We start from the raw sequence: 24,298 nt of genomic DNA, 5'->3' as shown, positions 1-24,298 counted from the left end.
CATTTGCAGGTTGACGCCAAAAATTGGATTCCCCTGGAGTGAAATCAGAAACATCTCTTTCAATGACAAAAAATTCATCATTAAACCAATTGATAAGAAATCTCCTGTAAGTAATTTATTACTTACTATATGTATGTATGTATGTATGTATGTATGTGCATCTGTATGTATTAGCTGACACTTACAAACCATTTGCAGGGCAGTGATCCTGAGACTCCTACCTTGCTTGACCCCACAATGTCTGGTCCAATATCAGCCTGCAGTGATAAGCGTTTCGCTGACAGCCGCTGGCGTTAAACCCAGAAATTCAATGCTGGGCCATGTCTATGTCTGGGTGCAGGTACTGAATTTCTGGGTATCCAAAGCTGGCTAATGCATAGCCGGTCAACTGCGATATTCAGCACTTAACTGGCTATTGGTTACCATATAAAGATAGGATTAGCTTTTATGAAATCCTATTTATGCAGTTAACTTGGCTGGTTATCAGCACTTAACCAGCCAAGTACCGGCTCTGCTCCCAGAACGCCCCTAAAATAGCCAGTTTTCATTTTGGTGCTAACCGGTTATTTTCAGCATCACTAACGGTTAAGTGTTGTTGAAAAGTAGCAGTTAGCCCCAAACAGTCGATTTAACTGGCAAGGAGCTGTTTCTGCCGCACGTCTTATATTCCGCCAGAACCGATATACTCATATCACCCCTCTCCTCAGGTCACTTCACTGGCTTCCAATCAGATACCGCATTCAATTCAAGCTTCTCCTTCTTACCTACAAATGCACTCAGTCTGCTGCCCCTCACTACCTTTCTACCCTCATCTCTCCCTGATCTCATCTCATGGTTTCCAGTATCATCTTTATGCTGATGATACCCAGCTGTATCTCTCCACACCAGATATCACCGCGGAGACCCAGGCAAAGGTATCGGCCTGCTTATCCGACATTGCTGCCTGGATGTCCAACCGCCACCTGAAACTGAACATGTCCAAGACCGAGCTCATCGTTTTTCCACCAAAACCCACTTCTCCTCTTCCTCCACTTTCTATCTCAGTTGATAACACCCTCATCCTCCCAGTCTCATCTGCCCGCAACCTCGGAGTCATCTTCGACTCCTCCCTCTCCTTCTCTGCGCATATCCAGCAGATAGCCAAGACCTGTCGCTTCTTCCTCTTTAACATCAGCAAAATTCGCCCTTTCCTCTCTGAGCACACCACCCGAACTCTCGTCCACGCTCTCATTACCTCTCACCTTGACTACTGCAACTTACTCCTCACCGGCCTCCCACTTAGCCATCTATACCCCCTTCAATCCGTTCAGAACTCTGCTGCACGTCTTATATTCCGCCAGAACCGATATACTCATATCACCCCTCTCCTCAGGTCACTTCACTGGCTTCCGATCAGATACCGCATTCAGTTCAAGCTTCTCCTTCTTACCTACAAATGCACTCAGTCTGCTGCCCCTCACTACCTCTCTACCCTCATCTCCCCTTAAGTTCCCACCCGAAACCTACCGTTCACAGGACAAATCCCTCCTCTCAGTACCCTTCTCCACCACCGCCAACTCCAGGCTCCGCTTATTCTGCCTCGCCTCACCCTATGCTTGGAACACCCCTCCTGAGCCCATACGCCAAGCCCCCTCCCTGCCCATTTTCAAGTCTTTGCTTAAAACCCACCTCTTCATTGCTGCGTTCGGCACCTAACTCTTACCGTTCAGTAAATCCAGACTGCCCCAATGTGACTGCCCCTATCGGACTGACCGTTCACGTGTCTTCTAGATTGTAAGCTCTTTGAGCAGGGACTATCCCTCTATGTAAATTGTACAGCGCTGCGTAACCCTAGTAGCGCTTTAGAAATGTTAAGTAGTAGTAGTAAATCGCTTTGAATAGCGACCTCATCCATTCTTCCCTCGGTTTAACCTGAGCACGCTGCTCCTGCTACTCATTTCTCATGTCATCCCTGTGAGCTGTTGTGCCTGTTGTCTCTCATCTCGCAGCCCTGGGGATATGTTTACATAGCTGAAGTGTTTATTCTTTGCCGTGCATATGCATAGGACAATGCATCCCCGTCATGGTTACAACTGCCAGAAGCACACCAGTATGGTCCCTGACATATACCTCTGTCAAAAAACTAAAGGCATTTCTTATTTAATATGAACAATTTGCTTTGCTGAGGAAGTTAGTGAGCTCTGTAAGGATATTTATTTATTTATTGATTTTTGAAGCACTTGTTTTCCTCAGCGACCCTACAGACCGGTCAAGATGCCTACCAGCAGAGGGAGACTGAGAACACTTAACATTAAACACTGTACATATAACCTGTAAGGAACCCCAACCAGCCAGTATTTTCTCAGTCTCGGCAGAGGGTACACATGCAGCCTGACTGGTCTGGTTGGCCCTTGAGGGTCCTTAGTGTTCTGAATTTTCTGCATGGTAAAGGTAACCCTGTACTGGGGACTCCAAGTGCTTTTGGGATGTGGGTCTGGTGGGGTCCCTGTTTCCCCTTGGGGTGCTACACCCAGGTGTCCGGATCCTTCCCCCTCTGGTGCTCTCCCTTGAGTGGACAGCCTTTGTGCCTCGGCTGTCGGAGTTTGACGGGAGCCTTGAGTGCCAGGTCAGTTTGACAGCAACAGGGTTCAAACGAAGCTGGAAAAAAAACCTCTGGTTTCTTGCCGGCGTCTTTTCTTTCTTACAACTGTCTGGGAGAGCACAGGTTTTGTTTCGGGCTGGTGAGCATATTGGTTGATTTGGGTTCAGGAGCAGGGACTTCTGTCTCCTACCGGTGGCTATGTCGAAATTGCTCTGTTGCCAATCCTGTGCGCGCAGAGGAATTGAAGTGCCGGGTGATCAGTGCCACTGTTGTGGAGAACCAAAGTCTTCTTTGCTGCCGCCTCCAGAGTTGACTGCTGAATTTCCTGCGGTGAACCCAAATATAGTCGAAATGGTGCTGCAGACGGGTTCCTCGGTGGCAGTCTCGTTTTCGGCGGGTACCTCTACCATTTTGGATTCTTCCCACGTGGCTGAGCCATCACAGCATGTTCAGTGAGATAATTGCCCAGGACCGTCTTTCATTTCTGATAGCTCAGGAGGGGATGGGGTTTTCTCCTGAGTTTACGTCTGGTCTCTTTATCAAGCTTGGAAGGCAGGACCGATCCGGGCTAGCCCTGTCAGTGGAGGGGTGGGCCCGGTGGTCACTAAGCAGCCTCGGGTGGATTGGTCTGAGGATTTGGAGGTTCTTTCTCTCCCAAGTTCTGAGGATTTGAGTGATCTCGGGGAGGAAGATCCTCCAGAAGGTTCCCAGGAGAAGGAGGGTTCCCTGCCAGAGGAGGACCCCTCTGTGGTTCGTATATTTCACAGAGACAAGCTTATGGAGTTAATTGATCAGGTGTCCTCCACTCTTAAGTTTTCTACTGTAGACTTCTCCAGGGGAGGTTACGCAGGTTGATCCGCTGGTTAAAGGGATTAGATGTCCTCCTCGGTCCTGTCCTATGAATAAAGATATCGGGGACATGGTGTTGCAGGAGCGGTCGTCTCTTGTAAGGTGTCTAGGTCAATGGCTAGGCTTTATCCCCTTCCTCAGGAAGATAGGGATTTCCTGAAACCCCCACAGTGGATGCGGTAGTTACTGCAGTGACTAAGGCTACAGCTATTCAGTGGATGGGGGTGCGGCGCTCCAAGACCCCCAAGATAGGAAGCTTGAGTCTTTTCTTAAACATAGTTTTGATCTGTCAGCTCTTGCTTTGTAAGCGTCTGTGTGTGTGGGCTTAGTAACGCAAACTTGTTTCCGCTGGGCTGAGAAGCTTCTGGATGAGCCTGCTGTAGATAGGTCTGTGTTGGTACAGGACTTGGTGAAATTGGAGATGAGCTCTTCCTTCTTAGCTGACATGCTGTATGATTTGCTGAAGGCGTCGGCAAAGAACATGGCCCTGGGAGTTGCGGCTCGCTGGTCTCTGTGGTTAAGGTGTTGAGTCGTGGACATGGCCTCAAAGTCTAAATTATGTTCTCTTCCCTTTAAGGGTTCCATGTTTGGTGAGGAACTGGATAAGTTGGTTCGTGGTCTTGGGGAAGCTAAAGTTCTGAGGCTTCCGGAGGGATGTCTTAAGTCCACGGGCTGAGGGAATCGGCGTTACAGGCCGGGTAGGTTGAGCGGAGCCCCCAAGGGCTGTTTTTTTTTTTTTTAGCAGACCCAGTCCTTTCAAGGAGGGTGCCGTGGGGGCCCTGACTCCTTGTTGGGGGGGGGGGGGGTTGTGGTTTGAGAGGTCCATTAACTGCACCTCTCAAAGAGGATATGGGGGTCCAACCTCTGGTGCGGATAAGCGCACGGTTGCAGCAGTTTTACCAGAGGTGGGCCCAAATCATGTTGGACCAGTGGGTTCTCGAGGTGGTGTGCGAGGAGTATGCACTCGAGTTTGATCACCCTTCTTTCAGGACAGTGTGGTATCTAAACAAATGCAAGATGATAAAAGGAATTGTCAGTCTTGTGTGTGTCTTGACTGCGCTGTGAGCCCCACAGAGCAGGGACTGTTCTATATTACCTGCTAGTGCTATGGAAATGACCAGTTATAATAGAGTAAGCTGCTGTGTACTAAACAAATATATACAGTAAACCCATGCGTACCCTTTGATTTTTTTTTTTTTGTAAATATCTTTATTAACACACAGGATTATACATGTAACGCATGTCACAGCAGCAAACACTTAAAGCAGTCATAGACTAGCAACTACTACTACTACTTATCAGTGGATTCTAAGAACTGACTAGCGACAAGCAAACAAGAACAATGTTTTCCATGCACATGAAACAACCTGTCCATTTTCTTTTTCACCCAACAGACATCCCTCCATCCTCCCCCCTATCCCCCTCCCCTCCTCCCTTCCACCCCCTCTCCCCCTCCTAGAGAAGAGAACTCTAAGAGCCAGAGAGCAGTACCTCACACAAATACCATAGGGATCTATATAACTTGTAGCATTCCTTGCCAGAAGACTGAAGTCTCTGCTTCTTCCACCTGGCCATCTGTAGCATCTTTGCAATCCAGCGCTGTAGTGGTGGCGCCTTCTCCTCACCCAGTGAAGCAGTATAGTTTTCCTAGCTAGCATTAGTGCCACACATAGGAACCGGCCCTGGGAGGGGGACATCCCCTGCCCACATAAGCTAGAGTCATCTCCCAAGAGCAGGAGTCTGTAGGACCCCTCCACTTGCATATTGGTTACACTTCTCAACAACTCAAGCACTCCTGACCAAAACTCTTGTAACCACACACACTCCAGGAAATGATGCGTCAAGGTGTCCACCCTTTGATTTCTAAAGTGGCAGCAAGATGTTCAAAATGTTACGCTTTCATTTTTTGAAGTCACATTACAAGATAATGACTTGTCTCCAGAGATTAAATAGCTTTTGTCCTACATTTGAATTTTCTTCATTTTTTGTATATTCATCTTTCCTAGGACTTTGTGTTTTATGCTCCCCGGCTCCGAATTAACAAACGGATACTGCAGTTGTGCATGGGAAACCACGAGCTGTACATGCGTCGCAGGAAGCCTGACACCATTGAGGTGCAACAAATGAAAGCCCAAGCCAAAGAGGAGAAGGATCACAAAAAGATGGAAAGGTGAGCGCAGGGGACCTGGGCAGATGGAAAACAAAATAAAATATGGAAAGAACATGTACTGTATATAATAAGATTTTCTGGGCAGGTGTATCATCAGTGAAGCAGTAAATTAATTTTTCACTCTTGACACAACTTTTTAAATTGCAATACACAAAAGAAATTTCCCCCCAAAGGGCAAACAGCTACTGTGGATAGTAGTAACCTTGAGCGTTTGTAAATTAATATAATTTAAAGGATACCCTTGGTCTGTAACGTGAGTCAAATCATGGATATGGAGTAAACCACAGTGCTCAGAGATTATTGGCTTGAGGGCCATTAATTTCCTAGGCCTTACAAGCTTCACACCATCACAGGGTTCCTAAATTTGAATAGTGCACAGTGGTACATTCAGTGTAAAAATATTTTTTTAACCATGTATTCCTTACAATTATTGTTAATTTTTTTTAAAAAAAGGAAAACACACTATCCATAGTGCCCAACTCCAGTCTATTGAGAAAAACATGCAACATCTTTTGTCAGTAAATCTTAGAAACGATGTTAACAAAATACACCCATATGCTCTTCTAGCAGTGCCATTTTGCGATTAGATGGGAGCATTTTTTTGTTGAGGAGCAGCATGAGATGTGAGGGGGTATCTGAGGAAGGGGAGTTTTCTCTGAAACAGAGCTCTGTAGAACCCGCTTGCTCCACTTGGTTGGTTGTTTTGCCGTTCAGTTAATTCAAGAAGCATATGGATGTATTTTGCTAACGTTTCTAAGATTGACTGACAGAAGATGGTGTCATGTTTTTTGAATAGACTGGAGTTAGGCACTATGGATAGTGTTTTTTCCTTTAAAGAAAACTCATTAACAATAATTGTAAGGAATATATGGTTACATTTTTTTTACACTGAACATATCGCTGTGCACTATTCACACCTAGGAACCCTGTGATGGTGTGAAGCTTGTAAGGCCTAGGGAATTGATGGGCTTCAAGCCAGTAACCTTTGAGTATTGTGGTTTACTTCATATCCACAATATGACTCAAGATACACACTGAAGGTATCCTTTAAATTATGTTAATTTACAAACGTTCAAGGTTACTACTACCCATAGTAGATGTCTGCCCTTTTGGGGGAAACTTCTTTTATGCATTATATTCAAGGTGTTTCCCATATTCAGGTTGTTGTTGTTTTGAAAGAACTTTTAATTAGACATACTTTTATAGCTTCATTTTTGGGGAGAGGCCAAAAAGAAGGCCATGGTAGTGAAGATGAGGAGTAGCCTAATAGTTAGTACAGTGGGCTTTGAGCCTGGTGACATAGGTTCAATTCCCACTGCAGCTCCTTGTGACGATGGGCAAGTCACTTAACCCTCCATTCCTTAGCATCCCTCCGGACCGGCCCAGGATTGGACTGATGGGTTGTGCTCGCCTTCCAGCAGGTTGGAGACTGAGAAAAAAACTCTGACTCTAGCGAGCCAATAGGAGCCCTGGTCACGTGACCCTAGCCTCAGTATTTTCTGTCTCCCAGCAGGTAGGAAGTGAGCCCATTAGTCTCTCTTTATTTTCTGACTTGTCTGAATTTTTTGTCTAGTTGGTACTTTATTCTGTGCCACAGGAATACTTTGGAGGCTTGTTAGAATTTCAGTTTTGCCTCAGGGGTGTTATACTCGGGTGTCCCGGGTCCCTCCCCACCTCCCTGCTAACGAGTACAAATTTTCAGGGAAGGGCCCCCTTTTGACAAGCAAAAGGGTGTTGCCTTTGGGAGAGGCAGCCAGGTTTAAAATATTGAAAGAACAAAAAAAAAAAAAAAAGACCTTGTGACCATGGGCAAGTCACTTAACCCTCCATTGCCCCAGGTACAAAAACTTAGATTGTGAGCCCTCTACAGATAAAATACCTGCATATACCACCAGATTCTATAAAGCGTGCCTAGAGATCTGAGCTGAAATCTAGGGGTGTGCTATAACAATGCGCATAATTTGATTGGCTTAACAAGCCAATCAGGGTGGTTAACAGCACTTAACAAGCAATGATGAGCACTAATTGCTGATGACACAAAGTTATTCAAAGTCGTCAAATCGCAGGAAGGTTGTAACAAAAATAAAAAAATAAAATAAATAAAAATTACAAGAGGACCTTACGAGAGTGGGAGACTGGGCGTCTAAAAGTCAGATGACGTTTAATGTGAACAAGTGCAAAGTGATGCATGTGGGAAAGAGGAACCCAAACTATAACTACGTCATGCAGGGTTCAGCGTTTGGAGTCACAGTCCAAGAAAGGGATCTAAGTGTCATCGTTGATGATACGTTGAAACCTTCTGCTCAATGTGCTGCTGCGGCTAGGAAAGCAAATGGAATGTTGGGTATTATTAGGAAAGGGATGGAAAACAAAAATGAGGATATTATTCTGCTGTTGTATCGCTCCATGGTGCGACCACACCTCGAGTATTGTGTTCAATTCTGGTTGCCGCACCTCAAAAAAGATATAGTGGAATTAGAAAAGGTGCAGAGAAGGGCGACAAAGATAATACGGGGAATGGGACGACTTCCCTTTGAGAAAGGCTGAAGAAGCTGGGGCTCTTCAGCTTGGAAAAAAGGCGGCTGAGGGGAGATATGATAGAGGTCTATACGATAATGAGTGGAATGGAACGGGTCAATGTGGAGCGTCTGTTTACGCTTTCCAAAAATACTAGGACGGGGGGTGGGAGGGGCATTTGATGAAGCTGCAGTATAGTAAATTTAAAATGAATCGGAGGAAATGTTTCTTCACTCAACGCATAGTTAGACTCTGGAATTCATTGCCGAAAAAAGTGGTTAAGGCGGTTGACTTAGCGGACTTTAAAAAAGGTTTGGACAGCTTCCTCGAGGAAAAGGCCATAGAATGTTATTGAATGGACGTGGGAATAATCCACTATTTCTGGGATGGGCGGGACAAATTGTTCTTTTGGCCGCTGTTGGAGACAGGGTGCTGGGCTTGATGGACCCTTGGTCTGTCCCGGCATGGCGATGCTTATGTACTTATGTAATTGGCAATAATTAGAATTTATGCGCACAAATCACTAAGCGTATTCTGTAACAAAGTGCACCTAAATTCTCATGCAGGCAAAATGGGGCATGGTTAGGGGCAGGGAAATGGGCGTTCCAAAATTTCCACACATTGTTTATACAATATGGCCCTATGCACTTAATTCTACACATGGGGATTTACGTCACATTTTCGTTGGTGTAAATGGAAGTGCGTAATTTTAGGCGCTAGGATATCAACTAAGCGTATTCCATATAATGCGCTTAAATCTAGGCGCAGCTAATACGATTAGGTGGAAATGTTTTCCACCCAGATTTTTCAGGCACGCTATATAGAATCTGGCCCATAATGTGTACAGCGCTGCGTATAGTAAATAGCGTCAGGAAGGTTGATTAATTTAAAAATGAAAGAAAAAATACTATTTTACTGTTAGAGCTAATACAGCAGCAAATTGGATGATGAGCAAACAGTGAGACATTTGGAAGTTGCCTGGCTCCAAGCCATTAAATGTATTAAAATTATCATTACACTATGCATGTCTTTCAGTATTCCTTTCTAGCATACAGAAAAATACTCAGGTGATATCAGTCATCTGTGGGAAGACTGCACTGAGGATGTATGGGTTATGATGTCTGTGTGATTTTAAGGACAAGAAGTCCAGAAGCACTTACCCCTCTGTTTACAAAGCCTCGTGGCAGTGCCGACACAGCCCATTCAAAGTGAATGGGCTGTGTTGGCATTAGTACACTGGTAGCTGCTGGCACAGCTTTGTAAATAGCGGGGTTAGTTTATAGTTACTTGCTGTCTGAAATAATTACCCTGACCCTTGAGGAAAATGCCAGCATTAACATATACTTATAAAGCTGAGTGTTACAGCACAAAACATTGGCATCAGTGGCTTTAGAGGGGCAAAACATCAGGTCCTGTAGTCTTTACAAGCAAACATATTTGCAAACTTCATCTCTGCAGTTACGCTGATGAAGAGTTGTCTTGAATATAAAGTGTAACATGCGCTGTGTTTCCAGAACTATGGTGACTTGACAGCTCAGATGTGCCTAAATCAGAACAGAGTAACACTGGAAAAGTGGAGGCAGATGAAATGGTGCCTTATCTGCCCCTACCATGGGGCTGTTTCATTAGAGAAGATCTTGAAGTAAAGGGTAGCAAAACTAAACTTTTTTTTATGGCTAAGCAGTTTTCGTTCTACTCCTATGGGCTTTCAATTCAATCAGAATGTACCCTCATTTATTTTGAGCTGTGGTGCTTTGAGCCTTTATTTCCAAATGCTGGGGTTTTCCTGTTAGTTTTATAAGTCCCAGGCCCCGTCCCACCCCACCTAACTCAATCACTGAAGTGTCTGTCTTTGTCCAAGTGTCACAGACCACAGCTCCCTTTGTTCACCTTAGATATGGCCAGTGTGTGTCACCATTGAGTGATTGTTGAGGCATCATTCTCTCAGGGGTTGTGACTGCTGCTTCTGTATCATTTCCAGCTGGACTAGGAAGCAGAAGCTAGGCCCTGAAATTGAAAGATCCTTCACTTGGCAGTGCAAAGCACTACCACTAGGTTTCCAGGCTGGCCCATAATTTTTCTTAATATGTGAGATTTTTTTTTTTTATCACTGCACCCATTTCCCAGCATATACCTACTTGATTGCATAGTTGAAGAATTAGGATGCTGTAACTTTTTCCATACACAGTTATGTCCTCTAGTCTAGGAAAACACTGATACACACGTTTTGTGACATGTGGCATACAATGAACACATTGTGGACTTGCAGTGGCACAAAGGCTAAGAAGCCTCAGTGTGATGATCTGAGTATAAAACTAGGCTTTTCAGAAATCCAGTAGAGCAATTAGCACGGTTATACTACTATTCAGGGAAGTATCCATTATCATCTATATGCACAAAATAGAGGGCACACTATAAAATGCTACAGACTATAAAGACATCTCTAGCACCACTGAAAATACGATTCCAGAACTTACCTAGTAGCACAGCTATTCTTGTATTAGTAGTGTATTTGTATTTGCACCAGGAGTGGGGGACAGGGAGTGGTAGAGGACTTGTGAAACTGCAGGAAACAGAAAAGTTGGCCACCACATCTCTGACCAGTAAATTGTAGTCGGAGCAGAATAGCATGTTCAGACTTTGATAATATTTATGCTTCTGACTGGTGAAATAATGGAACCAAGACCACATGAGTGCAATCAATAGATGCAATGAGATTAGAAATGTGAGGTATCTCAAGAAAAGCCCCTTTTTGCCTCCCTCTTGTCCTGCTTGGTTCAGGGATACAGAATCTGGGCAACTGTGACCTTCAGAAAGAGTTGACAGACATGGAGATAAAGGATTGCCTGATGCCAGTCTTATCTCCTACCACCTTATGGAAGAAATCAGTAACCAAATAATGCAGAGCATCATCACTTTTACCTCACCAAAAATACTGTATGTTCTGTATAGGTCGTCAGATACCTGCATAGCTTTTCATAAAGATCGGAACTAAGAGATGTGAACAGTCTGAATCCACTTCGGTGTAAGGAAATGACATCACCCACTTAATGGACAGTCTAATTATATTCTTGGGTAACCTTTCAAAATATCTGAAAGGGCACAAAGTGAGTCACTGAATGTTAGCTTGGTAAATGAATCTTGAGTAGTAGTGTCTAAAGGATAATATGAAAGGGGACCTCTGACATTGTTCAATGTTCTGCTCCAGCCTTTGGGTTTAGTGTTGGCGAGGTTTAAAATATTTTTTGCTTATGCAGATATTACTCTACTTTTCCTGGTAATTGGGGATTGGAACAACATATTGAAAGAACGTAGGATTTACACAATTAGTAAATATTTTTTTAAATGCTTACAACACATACCTATGAAAAAAAGATAGTTTTAATTTTCTTCCTAAAATCCAGATAACTATGAGAGATCCGTAAAACCTTACATACATCTTTTCCCAATCTGGTGGCTTGAAAGACAAGTAATAATTTTGAGATTTTCAATCTTTTTTTTGCCTTGAATAGTAGAGAAAAGGAATGGTTTACGGACACTTCCTCTATGTGACTTGGTGGATCTGGTAAAAATAAATGTTCGTACAGGTAGAGAGGAGCTAACCCAAACAGTATTTTATATGAAATACAGAAGAGTTTAAATTAAATTCTGGCTTCTGTAGGAAGGTAGGACACATATAATTGTGAAATACTGTCATATTTCTTCAAGGAGAAAATTATTCAGATGGTAGTACTTTGAATAGACTCTAATTTTTTCAAAGTTTGCTTAGAGCAGCCTAGATAAACAATATTGCAGTAATCCAAATTTGAAAGCAATAATGTTTGTACTAACAATCTGAATTGATCTAGTGTGAAGAATTTCAGAGCTCCTTACCTGTCAGCCATCTTAACTGGTCCCCTCCCGTCTTGCTCGCTACGGCAATACCCTATTCACCCCCATCCCTCACTACCTCACCATCTCTCTTGTCCCCCTCCTCCTTCCTAGCTCTCAACCTTCAACACTTCCTTCCTGCCATTAACCCATCACCGTTCCTACTAAGTGCACCCCGTCTTTGTCGCCTTCGTCGCCTGACCTCCCCCACCCTCCTTCGCACTCTCTTACTCCTCCTCTTGCTATCTGCGGGAGACATTAATCCTAATCCAGGCCCCCCTCACCTGGCCTCCTTCTATCCATGCAAACGATTCCGTGATGTCTCCAATCTCGTCTCTATTCCCCTCCTTCCCTCCTCTTCATTTGCCCTGTGGAATGCCCACTCGGTCTGCAACAAACTGCCCTTCACCCATGATCTCTTCATCTCTCGCTCCCTTCAACTGCTCGCCCTAACCGAAACCTGGCTCTCCCCTGACGACTCTGCCTCAGTCGCGGCCCTTTGCCATGGAGGTTATCTCTTCTCCCACACTCCCCGCGCAGTTGGCCGTGGTGGAGGCATCGGGCTACTACTCTCGCCCTCCTGTAGTTTCCAACCCCTTCTCCTACCGCAGTCTCACTGCTTCTCATCCTTTGAAGCACACTCTATCCGGCTATTCCATCCATTGCCACTCAGAGTGGCAGTCATTTACCACCCCCCTTAATCCCTCTCCTCCTTCCTCACCGACTTTGATGCCTGGTTTTCCGTTTTCTTGAACCCTCATCTCCGTCCCTCATTCTCTGAGACTTTAACATACACATTGATGACCTATCCAACCCTCACGCTTCTCAGTTCCTCACTCTAATATCCTCCTTCAACCTCCAACTATGCTCCACCACCCCTACTCACTGAGACGGCCATTGTCTTGACCTCGTCCGGCTGTCCCTCCAATTTCAATGCTTCAGCTCTTCCTCTCTCCGATCATCACCTGATCACCTTCACACTTCTTCACCCCCCCCCCCCCCAGCCCCGTCCAACTATTACCACTACCTCCAGGAATCTGCAGGCTATTGACCCTCCCACCTTATCCTCTAGTATTTCTAATCTCCTCCCCTCCATCATGTCCTCCGAGTCTGTCGACAAGGCTGTCTCCGCTTACCATGCCACTCTCTCCTCTGCTCTGGACACCCTCGCACCATCCACCTCCCGTCACAAAAGCGTACTATTCCTCAGCCTTGGCTGACCCCTTATATCCGCTACCTTAGTTCCTGCACCCGATCTGCCGAACGCCTCTTTAGGAATTCTCGCGCCCATTCAGATTTCCTTCACTACAAATTCATGCTATCCTCCTTCCACTCCTCCCTATTCCTTGCCAAACAGGACTATTACACCCAATTGACCAACTCTCAGCTCCAACCCCCGTCGTCTCTTCGCCACCCTTAACTCCCTCCTCAAAGTGCCCCCCGCTCCCACCCCCCTCGCTCTCTCCTCAATCACTGGCCGATTACTTCCGCAACAAGGTGCAAAAGATCAACCTTGAGTTCACTAGCAAGCCATCTCCGCCTCTTCACCCTTCAACCCTCTCCCTCAACCAACCAACCCAGACCTCTTTCTTCTCCTTTCCTGACATCACCGAGGAGGAAACCGCTCGCCTTCTTTCCTCCTCAAAATGCACCACCTGTTCCTCTGATCCCATCCCCACCAACTTACTTACCACCATCTCTCATACTGTCAACCCCTCCATCTGTCATATCCTCAACCTCTCTCTCTCCACTGCAACTGTCCCTGACACCTTCAAGCACGCCGTAGTCACACCTCTCCTCAAAAAACCATCACTTGACCCTACCTGTCCCTCCAACTATCGCCCCATCTCCCTCCTACTCTTCCTCTCCAAAATACTTGAGCGTGCCGTTCACAGCCGCTGCCTTGATTTTCTCTCCTCTCATGCCATCCTCGATCCACTTCAATCCGGTTTTCGCCCCCTTCACTCGACAGAAACAGCACTCTCTAAAGTCTGTAATGACCTGTTCCTTGCCAAATCCAGAGGCCACTACTCTTTCCTCATCCTCCTCGATCTATCTGCTGCTTTTGGCACTGTCAATCATGATTTACTCCTTGCCACACTGTCCTCAATTGGGTTCCGAGGCTCTGTCCTCTCCTGGTTCTCCTCCTATCTCTCCCACCGCAACTTCAGAGTTCACTCTCATGGATCTTCCTCCACCCCCATTCCGCTATCTGTTGATGTTCCCCAGGGATCTGTCCTTGGACCCCTTCTCTTCTCAGTCTACACCTCTTCCCTGGGCTCCCTGATCTCATCTCATGGCTTCCAGTATCATCTCTATGCTGATGACACCCAGCTGTATCTCTCCACACCAAACATCACCGCGGAGACCCAGGCAAAGATATCGGCCTTTGCTGCCTGGATGTCCAACTGCCACCTGAAACTGAACATGTCCAAGACCGAGCTCATCGTCTTTCCACCAAATCTCGCTTCTCCTCTTCCTCCACTTTCCATCTCAGTTGATAACACCCTCATCCTCCCCGTCTCATCTGCCCGCAACCTCGGAGTAATCTTCGACTCCTCCCTCTCCTTCTCCACGCATATCCAGCAGATAGCCAAGACCTGTCGCTTCTTCCTCTTCAACATCAGCAAAATTCGCCCTTTCCTCTCTGAACACACCACCCGAACCCTCGTCCACGCTCTCATTACCTCGCGCCTTGACTACTGCAACCTACTCCTCACCGGCCTCCCACTTAGCCATCTATCCCCCCTTCAATCCGTCCAGAACTCTGCTGCATGTCTTATATTCCGCCAGAACCAATCTACTCATATCACCCCTCTCCTTGGGTCACTTCACTCGCTTCCAATCAGATACTGCATTCAGTTCAAGCTTCTCCTCCTTACCTACAGATGCACTCAGTCTGCTGCCCCTCACTACCTCTCTACCCTCATCTCCCCTTACATTCCAGCCCGAAACCTCTGTTCACAGGACAAATCCCTCCTCTCGGTACCCTTCTCCACCACCGCCAACTCCAGGCTCCGCTCATTCTGCCTCGCCTCACCCTATGCCTGGAACAACCTTCCTGAGCCCCTACGCCAAGCCTCCTTCCTGCCCATCTTCAAGTCCTTGCTCAAAGCCCACCTCTTCAATGCTGCCTTCGGCACCTAACTCTCACCTCTCAGGAAATCCAGATTGCCCCAATTTGACTACCCCTATCGGACTGACTGTTCACTTGTCCTTTAGATTATAAGCTCTTTGAGCAGGGACTGTCCTTTATGTTAAATTGTACAGCGCGGCGTAACCCTAGTAGCGCTTTAGAAATGTTAAATAGTAGTAATATATGATGCAGCTTTCTCATCAGGCAGAAAGCTTTTCTGATCAAACAATTAATCTGAAATTCCAATGATAGTTTAGGTCAAGAAAAATTCCCAAAATCTTGATTACTGATGAAAGTTCATATTTAAAATGATAAGCATGAAAGAGCTCAAACTGAGATCTGGTTTGTTGTCAACCAAGAGAAACTTTGTTTTCTCAGTAATTATTCGTACCCTTCTCCCTATATTTCTTACATTGATTATTGCAATTCCTTATACTCTGATCTGCCTCTTGGTTCATGCAAATATCTTCAACTCATCCAGTCCACTTCCATTAAAGTCCTTCACTCTGCTCACCACTTTGACCACATCCCCCCCCCCCCCCCCCCCCATTTGGAATACTGGCTTCCGGTATCAGCCCACATTAAATTCAGAACCCTCTGCCTGGTCTTCAAAACACATCTCCTTTCTGCTCCAGCATAGCTCAACTCTCTCCTTATTCCTTATGCGTCAACATGTTCCCTCCATTTTTTCACTGCTTATCTACTTACAGTCCCTCCCTGCCTTCCGTTTAACTATTTCTCGTGAGACCAGCTCCAGCTACCTTGGTTCAACCCTCTCACATCTGTATGGAACCTTCCTATCCATAGTTCAAAACACTACTCAAAACTCATCTGTTCATTGAGTTCTTCTACTCCTTGACCTAGTCTCCCTCCCTCTTGTCTCCTCCCCTGATTATCTTTTTTTGTTTAAAATTGTTAACTGCATGTTGCCTTATGGATTCCTTGTAGTATATCAAGCAGTGGAAATAAAAATAAAATAAATAAGTTCAGAGTGATGCTCTTGGGGTATAAAATCCTAAGGAGCTGTATGTGATAGGGGTGAGAGGCTGATGTCTACAAACCAGGAGAAAGACCTTGGGGTGACAGAAAGTGGTGAAACAATACGACAAAGCAATAGCCAAAGCCAGAAGGGTGCTAGGCTTCATAGAGCAGGGCATAACCGGCAGAAAGAAGGAAGCGATACTTCCCCTGTGCAGGTATTAATAAGGCTTCATGGAGAACAGTTTGAGGATGTATTTCACTAAGGTTGAGAGAAAAGTGACGTATAAGATGAAAACCTGAATATTGTACCCTAGAGAGGAGGGACAGGGAAATAAGATACAGATGTTTAAATACATGAAAGGTATTCATGAACAGTTTTTCTGAAGATGGGAAAACTATAGAACCAAATGACGTGAAATAAAGCCAAAAAGAGGCACATTTAAAAGTAACATCAGGTGATATTTTTTTTTTTTCATGGAAAGGATGGTGACCTCTTGGATTGCCTTCCCAGTGGAAGTGGTAGGGATAAAAACAGTGACGGAATTCAAACAATGGATTAAACACAAAAGATCCTTATTTAGAAAGAGGATGGAATAAAATAAAATAGAGCATTTCTGCTCAAAACAAAACACAAATGCAGGAACTGGCATTATGGTCCAAGATAGTCGCTTGAGCTGTGCTTGGCTTGAGACAGCAAGAGAATCCCAAACCCCTGATTGACGTTATCAGTAGATAGAGGTGTTCTGAGCAGCAGTGGAAACATTCTAATTGCTGCAAAAAAAAAAATTAAAAACACCTGTGCAAGTTGGTGTACTTGAGTAGATCCCAGCTGTGATATGAGCATGCTATAATGTCATTGAGGGTGATGGGAGGAATGACCTTGAGGAGGAGGGCATTAATCATGAGCCAGTTGAAACAGCAGATAGATGATCTGGTTTTACATCAGGAGCTTCTTGATTTAAAGATCTTAGAAGTAGTCTAGCATCATTCTAGGAGGAGCTGTGCACTGAAATTTCTGACCTGAGGAGAACTGGAGGAGGTCAAATCCTGTACAGAGAAGCAGCTGGAAGTCATGATGCAGCTACAATGGTAGGTGTTGGATATCACTAAGTAACAGCAAGCTGTGGGACAAAGTGGAGGATACAGAATATAGGGCTTGCAAGTGCATTTGCAATTCAGAGGAGTCCTTGAAACGGGAATATACTCTTATTAGATTGTGGTGAAACTATATCTATGGATCTCCTGGTGGAGGAAAGCAGTTCCCCTGAAGAGCTCCAGATTAAACTGGATTGTGTTTATAGGGTCCTGGAAGCTCCAAATCCAGACATGTGTAAGGATATAAATAGTGTTTTTACAAGGCAGAAAAAGGAGAAAAGCTTATGTATATTTTAATGGATTATGTATAATATAGAAACAGCATAGAATTGTAAATGCTGCAAAGTACAGTAGACTGCTATATTACATTTGTAGGTGTTAAAAAATTAATGTAAATGTGTGCATGTATGTAACTTTTCTTGACATCTCTTTAAAGTTTTTACCTGTATTCTGCCCTTTTGTCATCTTAGAAAATAATATTCTAAGAAATTCATGTTTTTTCATTTAACATGACGTCTAGACAATCTTGATCATGCCCATCAATCTTAGAAAATCTATTTTTTTTTCACATACAGTAAATTGAATATTTTTGTTAGTCTGCTTTCCTGCTGGTATTTTACCACAGTTTTTCTTTTATGTTAGGCAACTGTTGGAGAATGAGAAGAAGAAAAGAGAGGCTGTTGAGAAAGAGAAGGAGTTGATGATAAGGGAGAAAGAGGAACTGATGATAAGGTTGCAGGAGTATGAGCAACAGACAAAGAGAGCACAGAGAGGTAAACCAAGTATTTGTTTAACGTTTTTTTCTTCAATTGTTCTTCCAGTTACTCAGTCCTGTAGTTTCAAACCATATTTCAGTTTTGAGAATATTAATAAAGTCGCACTATCAGAACATAGATGATCTCAAAATTAACAAGCAGACTCTGCATCAGATTTCAAAGGAAAATGTGTGCATACATCCCTTTGAAACTTGCACAGACTTCTGCACCTGCTTTTTGAGTGTGTCAGTTTTTCATGCAAAATAATATGGGTAGATATGCAAATGTAAGCCATGTGCATTAATTTCCAATCCTGCCAAAAACATTCTTCCCTGGAGAATGCCTCTTCTAAATTTAGTGGAAACCATTAGATTGATACTCGGCCCTCAGCAGGCAGCGATTATGGAAATTCCGACCACCACAGGCTGATTTAGGACTCAATATTCAGTGCCAGGCCATATCCAGCAACTGGCGGATGCCTTGTACAGTTTACTGAGAGCCTCTTCTAAGTCCATGGTTTTAGGGGTTGCAGCCCGCTTCTCCCTCCTTGAGGGCTGGGGAGCCCACTGCTTGGGGAGTTTTGCTCATGATCTTTGGTCACCCCAGGAAGCATTCCTTTCAATCAACCTATTGGAACCCAAGGCGAAATGGCTGGCTCTGGAGGTATTTTGCCCCCTGTTGGAAGGCACGGCAGTTTGCGTCCTGTTGGATAATGCTAAGGCAGTGGCTCATGGCAGTCGCCATGGGGGGACAAGAAGTCACCTATTGCAGCAGGAATCTGCGAAGTTCATGGCCTGGGCAGAGTGTCACCTGACTGCTATCTCGGCCTCTCATGTAGTGGGAGTGGAGAAAATCTGGGCAGATTTTCTCAGCTGTCACACCCTTGATCCTTGGTCCCTAAGTCCGCAGGCTTTTCAACTGATAGTGGATCAGTGTGGATTTCCCCTCGTGGATCTTTTCGCCGCAAGCCTCAACGCAAAGTTGTCTCCTGCTTCTTCAGTCGCAGAAGGGATTTCAAGGCAGAAGAAATAGATGCTGTTCTGCAGCAGTGGCCTCCCGGTCTTTTCTATGTGTTTCCTCTGTGGCCTCTCTTGGGACGGCTCATTCAGAAGATCGAGGCACACAGTGATTCTCGTGGCTCCGATTTGGCCTTGCAGACCTTAAGCGTCTTCTGTCCGCTCCCCCTCTCCATCTTCCAGATCAGGGCGACCTTCTAGTCCAGGGTCCAATTCCTCATCTAGACCAGGCTAGAATTTTATCTTACGGGCCTGGCTCTTGAACGAGCTTGTTTGAGGAAGAGGGGTTACTCTTCTCGGGTGACTTCTACCCATGCTTCGGTCACATTGTCGGTCAATGTCTCTGAATTATGTTAGAACTTGGTGAATTTTTGAGGCGTGGTGCGCGGACCGAGACATCTCTCATCTCCATGCTTCTTTGGTGGAGATGCTCGGATTTGATAAAGGCTTGGCTTTCGCTTCTCTTCAGGTGCAGGTTGCAGCATAGTCCTGCTTTCGGGGTCGAGTGCAGGGTAAGTCACTGGATGTGTCTCGTTTTTTTTTAAGGGGGTCGTCCTCCAGCTAGGGCCCTCTTTCTGTCTTGGGATCTCAACTTGGTGCTGTTGGCCCTCATGAGGCCTCCGTTTGAACCGTTGTCTTCCTGTTCCCTTAAGGATTTAACACTCAAAATGGTATTTCTGGTAGCCATTGCTTCGGCTAGGCGAGTATCTGAGTAAACAAGCCTTCTCCTGCAGATCTCCTTTTTTTGGAATTTTCTAGGGAGCGAATGGTTTTGTGTCCAGTGCATTCGTTTCTTCCTAAAGTGGTTTCACATTTTCATCTTTCCCAGTTGGTGGTTCTACCAGTCCTGGGCTCTTCTCAGATATGAAAGACCAGAGGAAGTTACGAACTCTGGATATTAAGAGGGCTCTTAAGCACTGTCTTAAGGTTACGGAGGATTTCCGGTGCTTGGACTGCCTGTTTGTGCTTATTGGAGGTTCTCGTAAAGGTTTGGCGGCTTCTAAGCCCACTATTTCTAGGTGGCTTAAGGAAATGATAGCTTCTGCTTGTCAAGAAATCTGTCCTGGAGGGGGTCAAGGCCCACTCCACTATGGTGCAAGCAGCTTCTTGGGCGGAGAGATTTTTGGTGCCACCTGGGGACATTTGTAAGGCAGTAACTTGGCCTTCCTTGCATTCCTTTTCTAAGTATTACAGACTAGACGTGTGTTGTCAGGAAGTGGTTTTATAAGGGGGCAGTAAACTTAGAAAACCACTAGTTTAAAAACCAAATCAGATCTTAAATCAAAAAATAACGAGCATAAAGATGGGCATGCACCAACAAATGACACACAATTAGGGGTAATACAAAAGTACACAAATGTTAATCACTACAACAGAAAAACCATAAATAATCCTGAAAATTATTAAATAAAAATTAGTATATCAAATTAAAAATTAAATATAATGATAACAGATTAATACATTCAATACATATATCTAACAATAAAACCAAATATAAAATGCAAAATATCAGTAACTGATTTGTAAAACAAATACTAATTCCTGGTCTACTCCTCGGCACACAGATTAGGGGGATGGCTGTCCCACTTTTACAAGTAAACCAGCATCATTATGGACCAGTGAGTCCTCAAAATTATCATAAAAGGCTACAAGAAGTCTCCTGTCTCATCACAGAATTTTTTTCTTGGAGACCCCATGCAGAGCATGACAGTTCTATCCACCCTGCACTCCTGTCAGAAGCTCAAAGTGGTAGTTCCATTGATAGATCACCAACAAGGGCAAGGGCATTATTCCATTTATTGCACTGTACCAAAGAAAAGAGGGTCCTACCATCTGGTGCTGGTCCTCAAGATAGCATACAGATTCCTAAGAGTCCAGTATTTCCGCATGGAAATGTGATTAGTCCTGGCAGCGGTGCAGTCGGGGGAGTATTTGATGGCTCTGGAACACCTCCTTAGGACAGCATTCGTTTAGGGTGGTCCAGTCTTCTTCCAGTTCCTCCTCATGTGCGGGGTTCTCCAGGATCTGTTTTGTCTCTTTTATTATTCAAAAGCCATATTTATTGTTATATTACAATGAAAAATGTGAATGAAAGCAACAAATAACACACCAGTAACAACAATCCCTCAAAACCTCTCCCCACTCCTCTTTTTAATGTTTGTTAGTCCGTTAGTTTTGTTAAACCAGGCATTTGGAATCAGTGCTTGCTCCTATGCTGATGATTTCCTCTTCACTACACTGATCCAACCACTATAAACCTTCAACTACTTCAAGACTGTCTGAGAGATGTTGTGAAGTGGCTTAAGGAACATTTTCTTACCCTGAACCGAGAAAAGACAGTGGCTAGTTGGATTACAGGATCACCATCATATCCATTGACCAAACCCACTCTGTTTGACAGACAAATTGACACTGTTTCTTGGGATTATTATTGACTCAGCCCTCTCCTTTACCCCCCCCCCCCCCCCCCCCCCCCCAGGTTTCACAGGTGCTAAAAACTGGTTTCTTCTTTCTTCGTCTGTTAGTCCATAATATACCATTGACGTCAACTCACTCTGTTCAATGGTCTATGCCTATGTTAACTCTTGCTATGACTATTGTAATATTGCCTATGCAGGTATCACCAAAGCCAACCTTAAACGTCTTTAGACTCTACAAAATAGCGCTGCCCGCATTTGTCATGCAACCCTTTTTGACCACGTTACTCCTCTCAAGTATCTCCATTTGCTTCCTGTCAAGTACAGGGTCAAATTCCAAGTGCTCACGTTGACACACAAGATCCTTACTACTGCTCTTCCCTCTTATCTAGCTTCTCTTGTCACTCCCTATACGCCTACTAGAACTCTTAGGTCACTAACAGACAATCGCCTAGTCCTCCCCATCCATCCTAAAGCAAGGTGGGAATCAAATCGATCTTCAGCCTTTTTTTTTCTCCCCTCTCTCCTGCCTTACAGAACTCCCTTCTACAATATCTCCAGCTTGAGAAGTCCTAAGTCATATCTCTTTCAGCTGCCCTTTGAGGATTAGTATCTAGCACCGAGCCCTGTGGCAGGCGAGACTGTCTGAGGTATGAGCACTGCTGCTTGTGTGAATGGTTGAGAATCAGTTGATGGACAAATGTCAATCACTATGCTGTTTGGAGAATGGTTGTTTTAGTTAGGTTTAGATGTCATCTGTTTGCCTGGTTTTTTCCTATTGAACAAATAGAATTGCTTTCTGTTTTACTTTTATTGTAATTGTAAACTGCTTTGATATATGCCATTTCTTTTTGAAGCAGTATATTAAACAATAAATGATAAGGAGGCTTGCTTGCATATTCCTATTTGGCCTCCGCACCGTTTTCTTTGCATTGCAATTCTGGGGCAACATTTTCAGTTTTAAGCGATGCCATTTGAGTTAGCTATGGTGCCCACACCTTTTCCAAGGTTTATAGTAGTGGTTGCCGCCTTCCTGAGAGAGCCTTCCTGAGAAAAGAGGAAATCAGGTTGCATCCCTACTTGGACAACTGGCTGATCAGGGCCTCGTTGGAGCAGGAGAGTGGCCAAGTCACTTCCAGGGTCAGTGCACTTTTGCAGTCCCTAGGTGGATTATCAATCTGTACAAGAGTCATCTGGTCCCAACACAGACTTTGGAATATATGGGAGTTTGACCTGACATGACCTGGGGCAAGGTGTTTTTACCAGAAGAGAGAGGACACCAACTTCAAGAACAAGTTTGCCAGTTGTTGTGAATTCCAAATTCCCGAGCTTGGATTATGTTCAGATGCTCAGCTCTATATGGCAACCTTGGAGGTGGTGCCTTGTGTCAGATCTCATATGTGTCCGCTTCAGCAGTCTCTCTTATCCTGTTGGTCACCAGTTTCTCAGGATTACAATTTGTGTCTCGTGGGCGCCTCTGGCAAGCGCAGTATGTCGTGGTGGCTTCAACCGAACAATCTCCTCCAAGGTATGTCACTGGCAGTCTCCCCTCTTTGGATAGTCATAGTCAGAGATGCCAGCCTGACAGATTGGACATCCCACTGTCTTCAACAACCCTGTTCAAGGTCTATAGAACCATATGGATTGCTGTGGCAGATCAATCTTCTGGAGCTCCTGGAGGGCATACCGATTTGGGTTCTCTCAGGCAGCATGACGGTAGTGGCTTTCATCAACAGGCAGGGCGGCACTCGCAGTCTTCCTCTGGCAGCAGAAGCACGTCTTCTATTTCACTGGGTGGAAGAGCATTTACAGTAGCTTTCAGCCATCCACGTAATGGGAACTCTCAATGTGCAAGTAGACTTCCTCAGCAGGAACTCCCTGGACCCAGCAGAATAGGAGCTGTCCCTGGACACTTTCCAGCTGGACCCAGCAGAATAGGAGCTGTTGCTGTACACTTTCCAGCATGGCTCCTTAGTCAGGGATTGGTCATTCTGATTGCTCCAGAGTGGCCCAGGAGGCCATGCTGTGCGGACTTGATTTGTCTTCTGGTGGACAAACCTCTTTGCCTTCCTCTGAATCAAGGACTCCTCCATCAGGATCCCATTCAGATGGAGGATCCTTCCCGCTTTGGTCTTACACACTGGCTCGAGAGGTCAAAATTGAGATGGAAAGGATATGCTGAGAGTATCATTGCAACTTTACTTTAGGCAAGAAAGTGCGCAACTTCAGATCCATGTACTCGGGTCTGGTGGGTTTTTGAAGCATAGTTCTCTGAACAGGCATTTCCATTTCAGGCCTCTTTTTGCCACACATATTAGCCTTCTTGCAGGATGGTCTTAAGAAAGGACTTGCTTACAACTCTTTAAAGGTTCAAGTAGTGGCTCTTGCCTGTTATCAGGGTCAGATTCTGAATTCTTCATTGACTTCTAATCGAGGTGTGGTTCTTTTCTTGAAAGAGGCTAGTCGTTAGACCCTTTCTTCATTGTCTTCATCCTGAGTGGAACCTTAACATGGCTCTATAGGCTACGCAGAAGGCTCCCTTTGAACCTCTGAAGCAGACTACTTTCAGAGATCTTACTCTCAAATCTGTCTTTCTAGTAAGCTGTTGCCTCAGCTTGGAGAGTTTGAGTCACAGGTGTTGTCTTGCAGCGATTCATTTCTCATACTCAGGGGTGACTATTCTTACAGTTCCTTTTTTCTTTCCCCAAGGTGGCTTCAGCCTTTCATCTTAAATAGCCTCTTTTTCTGCCCTCTTGTAAGGAAGAGGATTACAAGAAACATTTTTGCTTGCTCCTTTGTGTTGATGTTTGTCAAGTACTTCTCCAGTACAGTGCACTCCATTTAAGTGCACGTCAGATAAGCGCATGCTCTGTTTAACTGCATGCCATACTTCGGTCCCGTTTTTGGCACC

General features: G+C 44.9%; 1 protein-coding gene across 1 annotated transcript in view; it reads left to right on the top strand.

The window, feature by feature from the left end:
• The window catches only part of EZR (ezrin), a 178,147-nt gene that overhangs the window by 139,150 nt on the left and 14,699 nt on the right, over positions 1 to 24,298 (top strand). The window contains exons 8-10 of the mRNA XM_030198425.1: positions 10 to 106; positions 5,437 to 5,600; positions 17,842 to 17,972. Coding sequence (XP_030054285.1) covers positions 10 to 106; positions 5,437 to 5,600; positions 17,842 to 17,972 — 392 coding nt within the window. The remainder of the gene's footprint in view (positions 1 to 9; positions 107 to 5,436; positions 5,601 to 17,841; positions 17,973 to 24,298) is intronic.

Source organism: Microcaecilia unicolor, chromosome 3, assembly GCF_901765095.1.
Source record: "Microcaecilia unicolor chromosome 3, aMicUni1.1, whole genome shotgun sequence".
NCBI lineage: Eukaryota > Metazoa > Chordata > Amphibia > Gymnophiona > Siphonopidae > Microcaecilia > Microcaecilia unicolor.
This window is presented reverse-complemented; position numbering and strand designations above follow the sequence as displayed.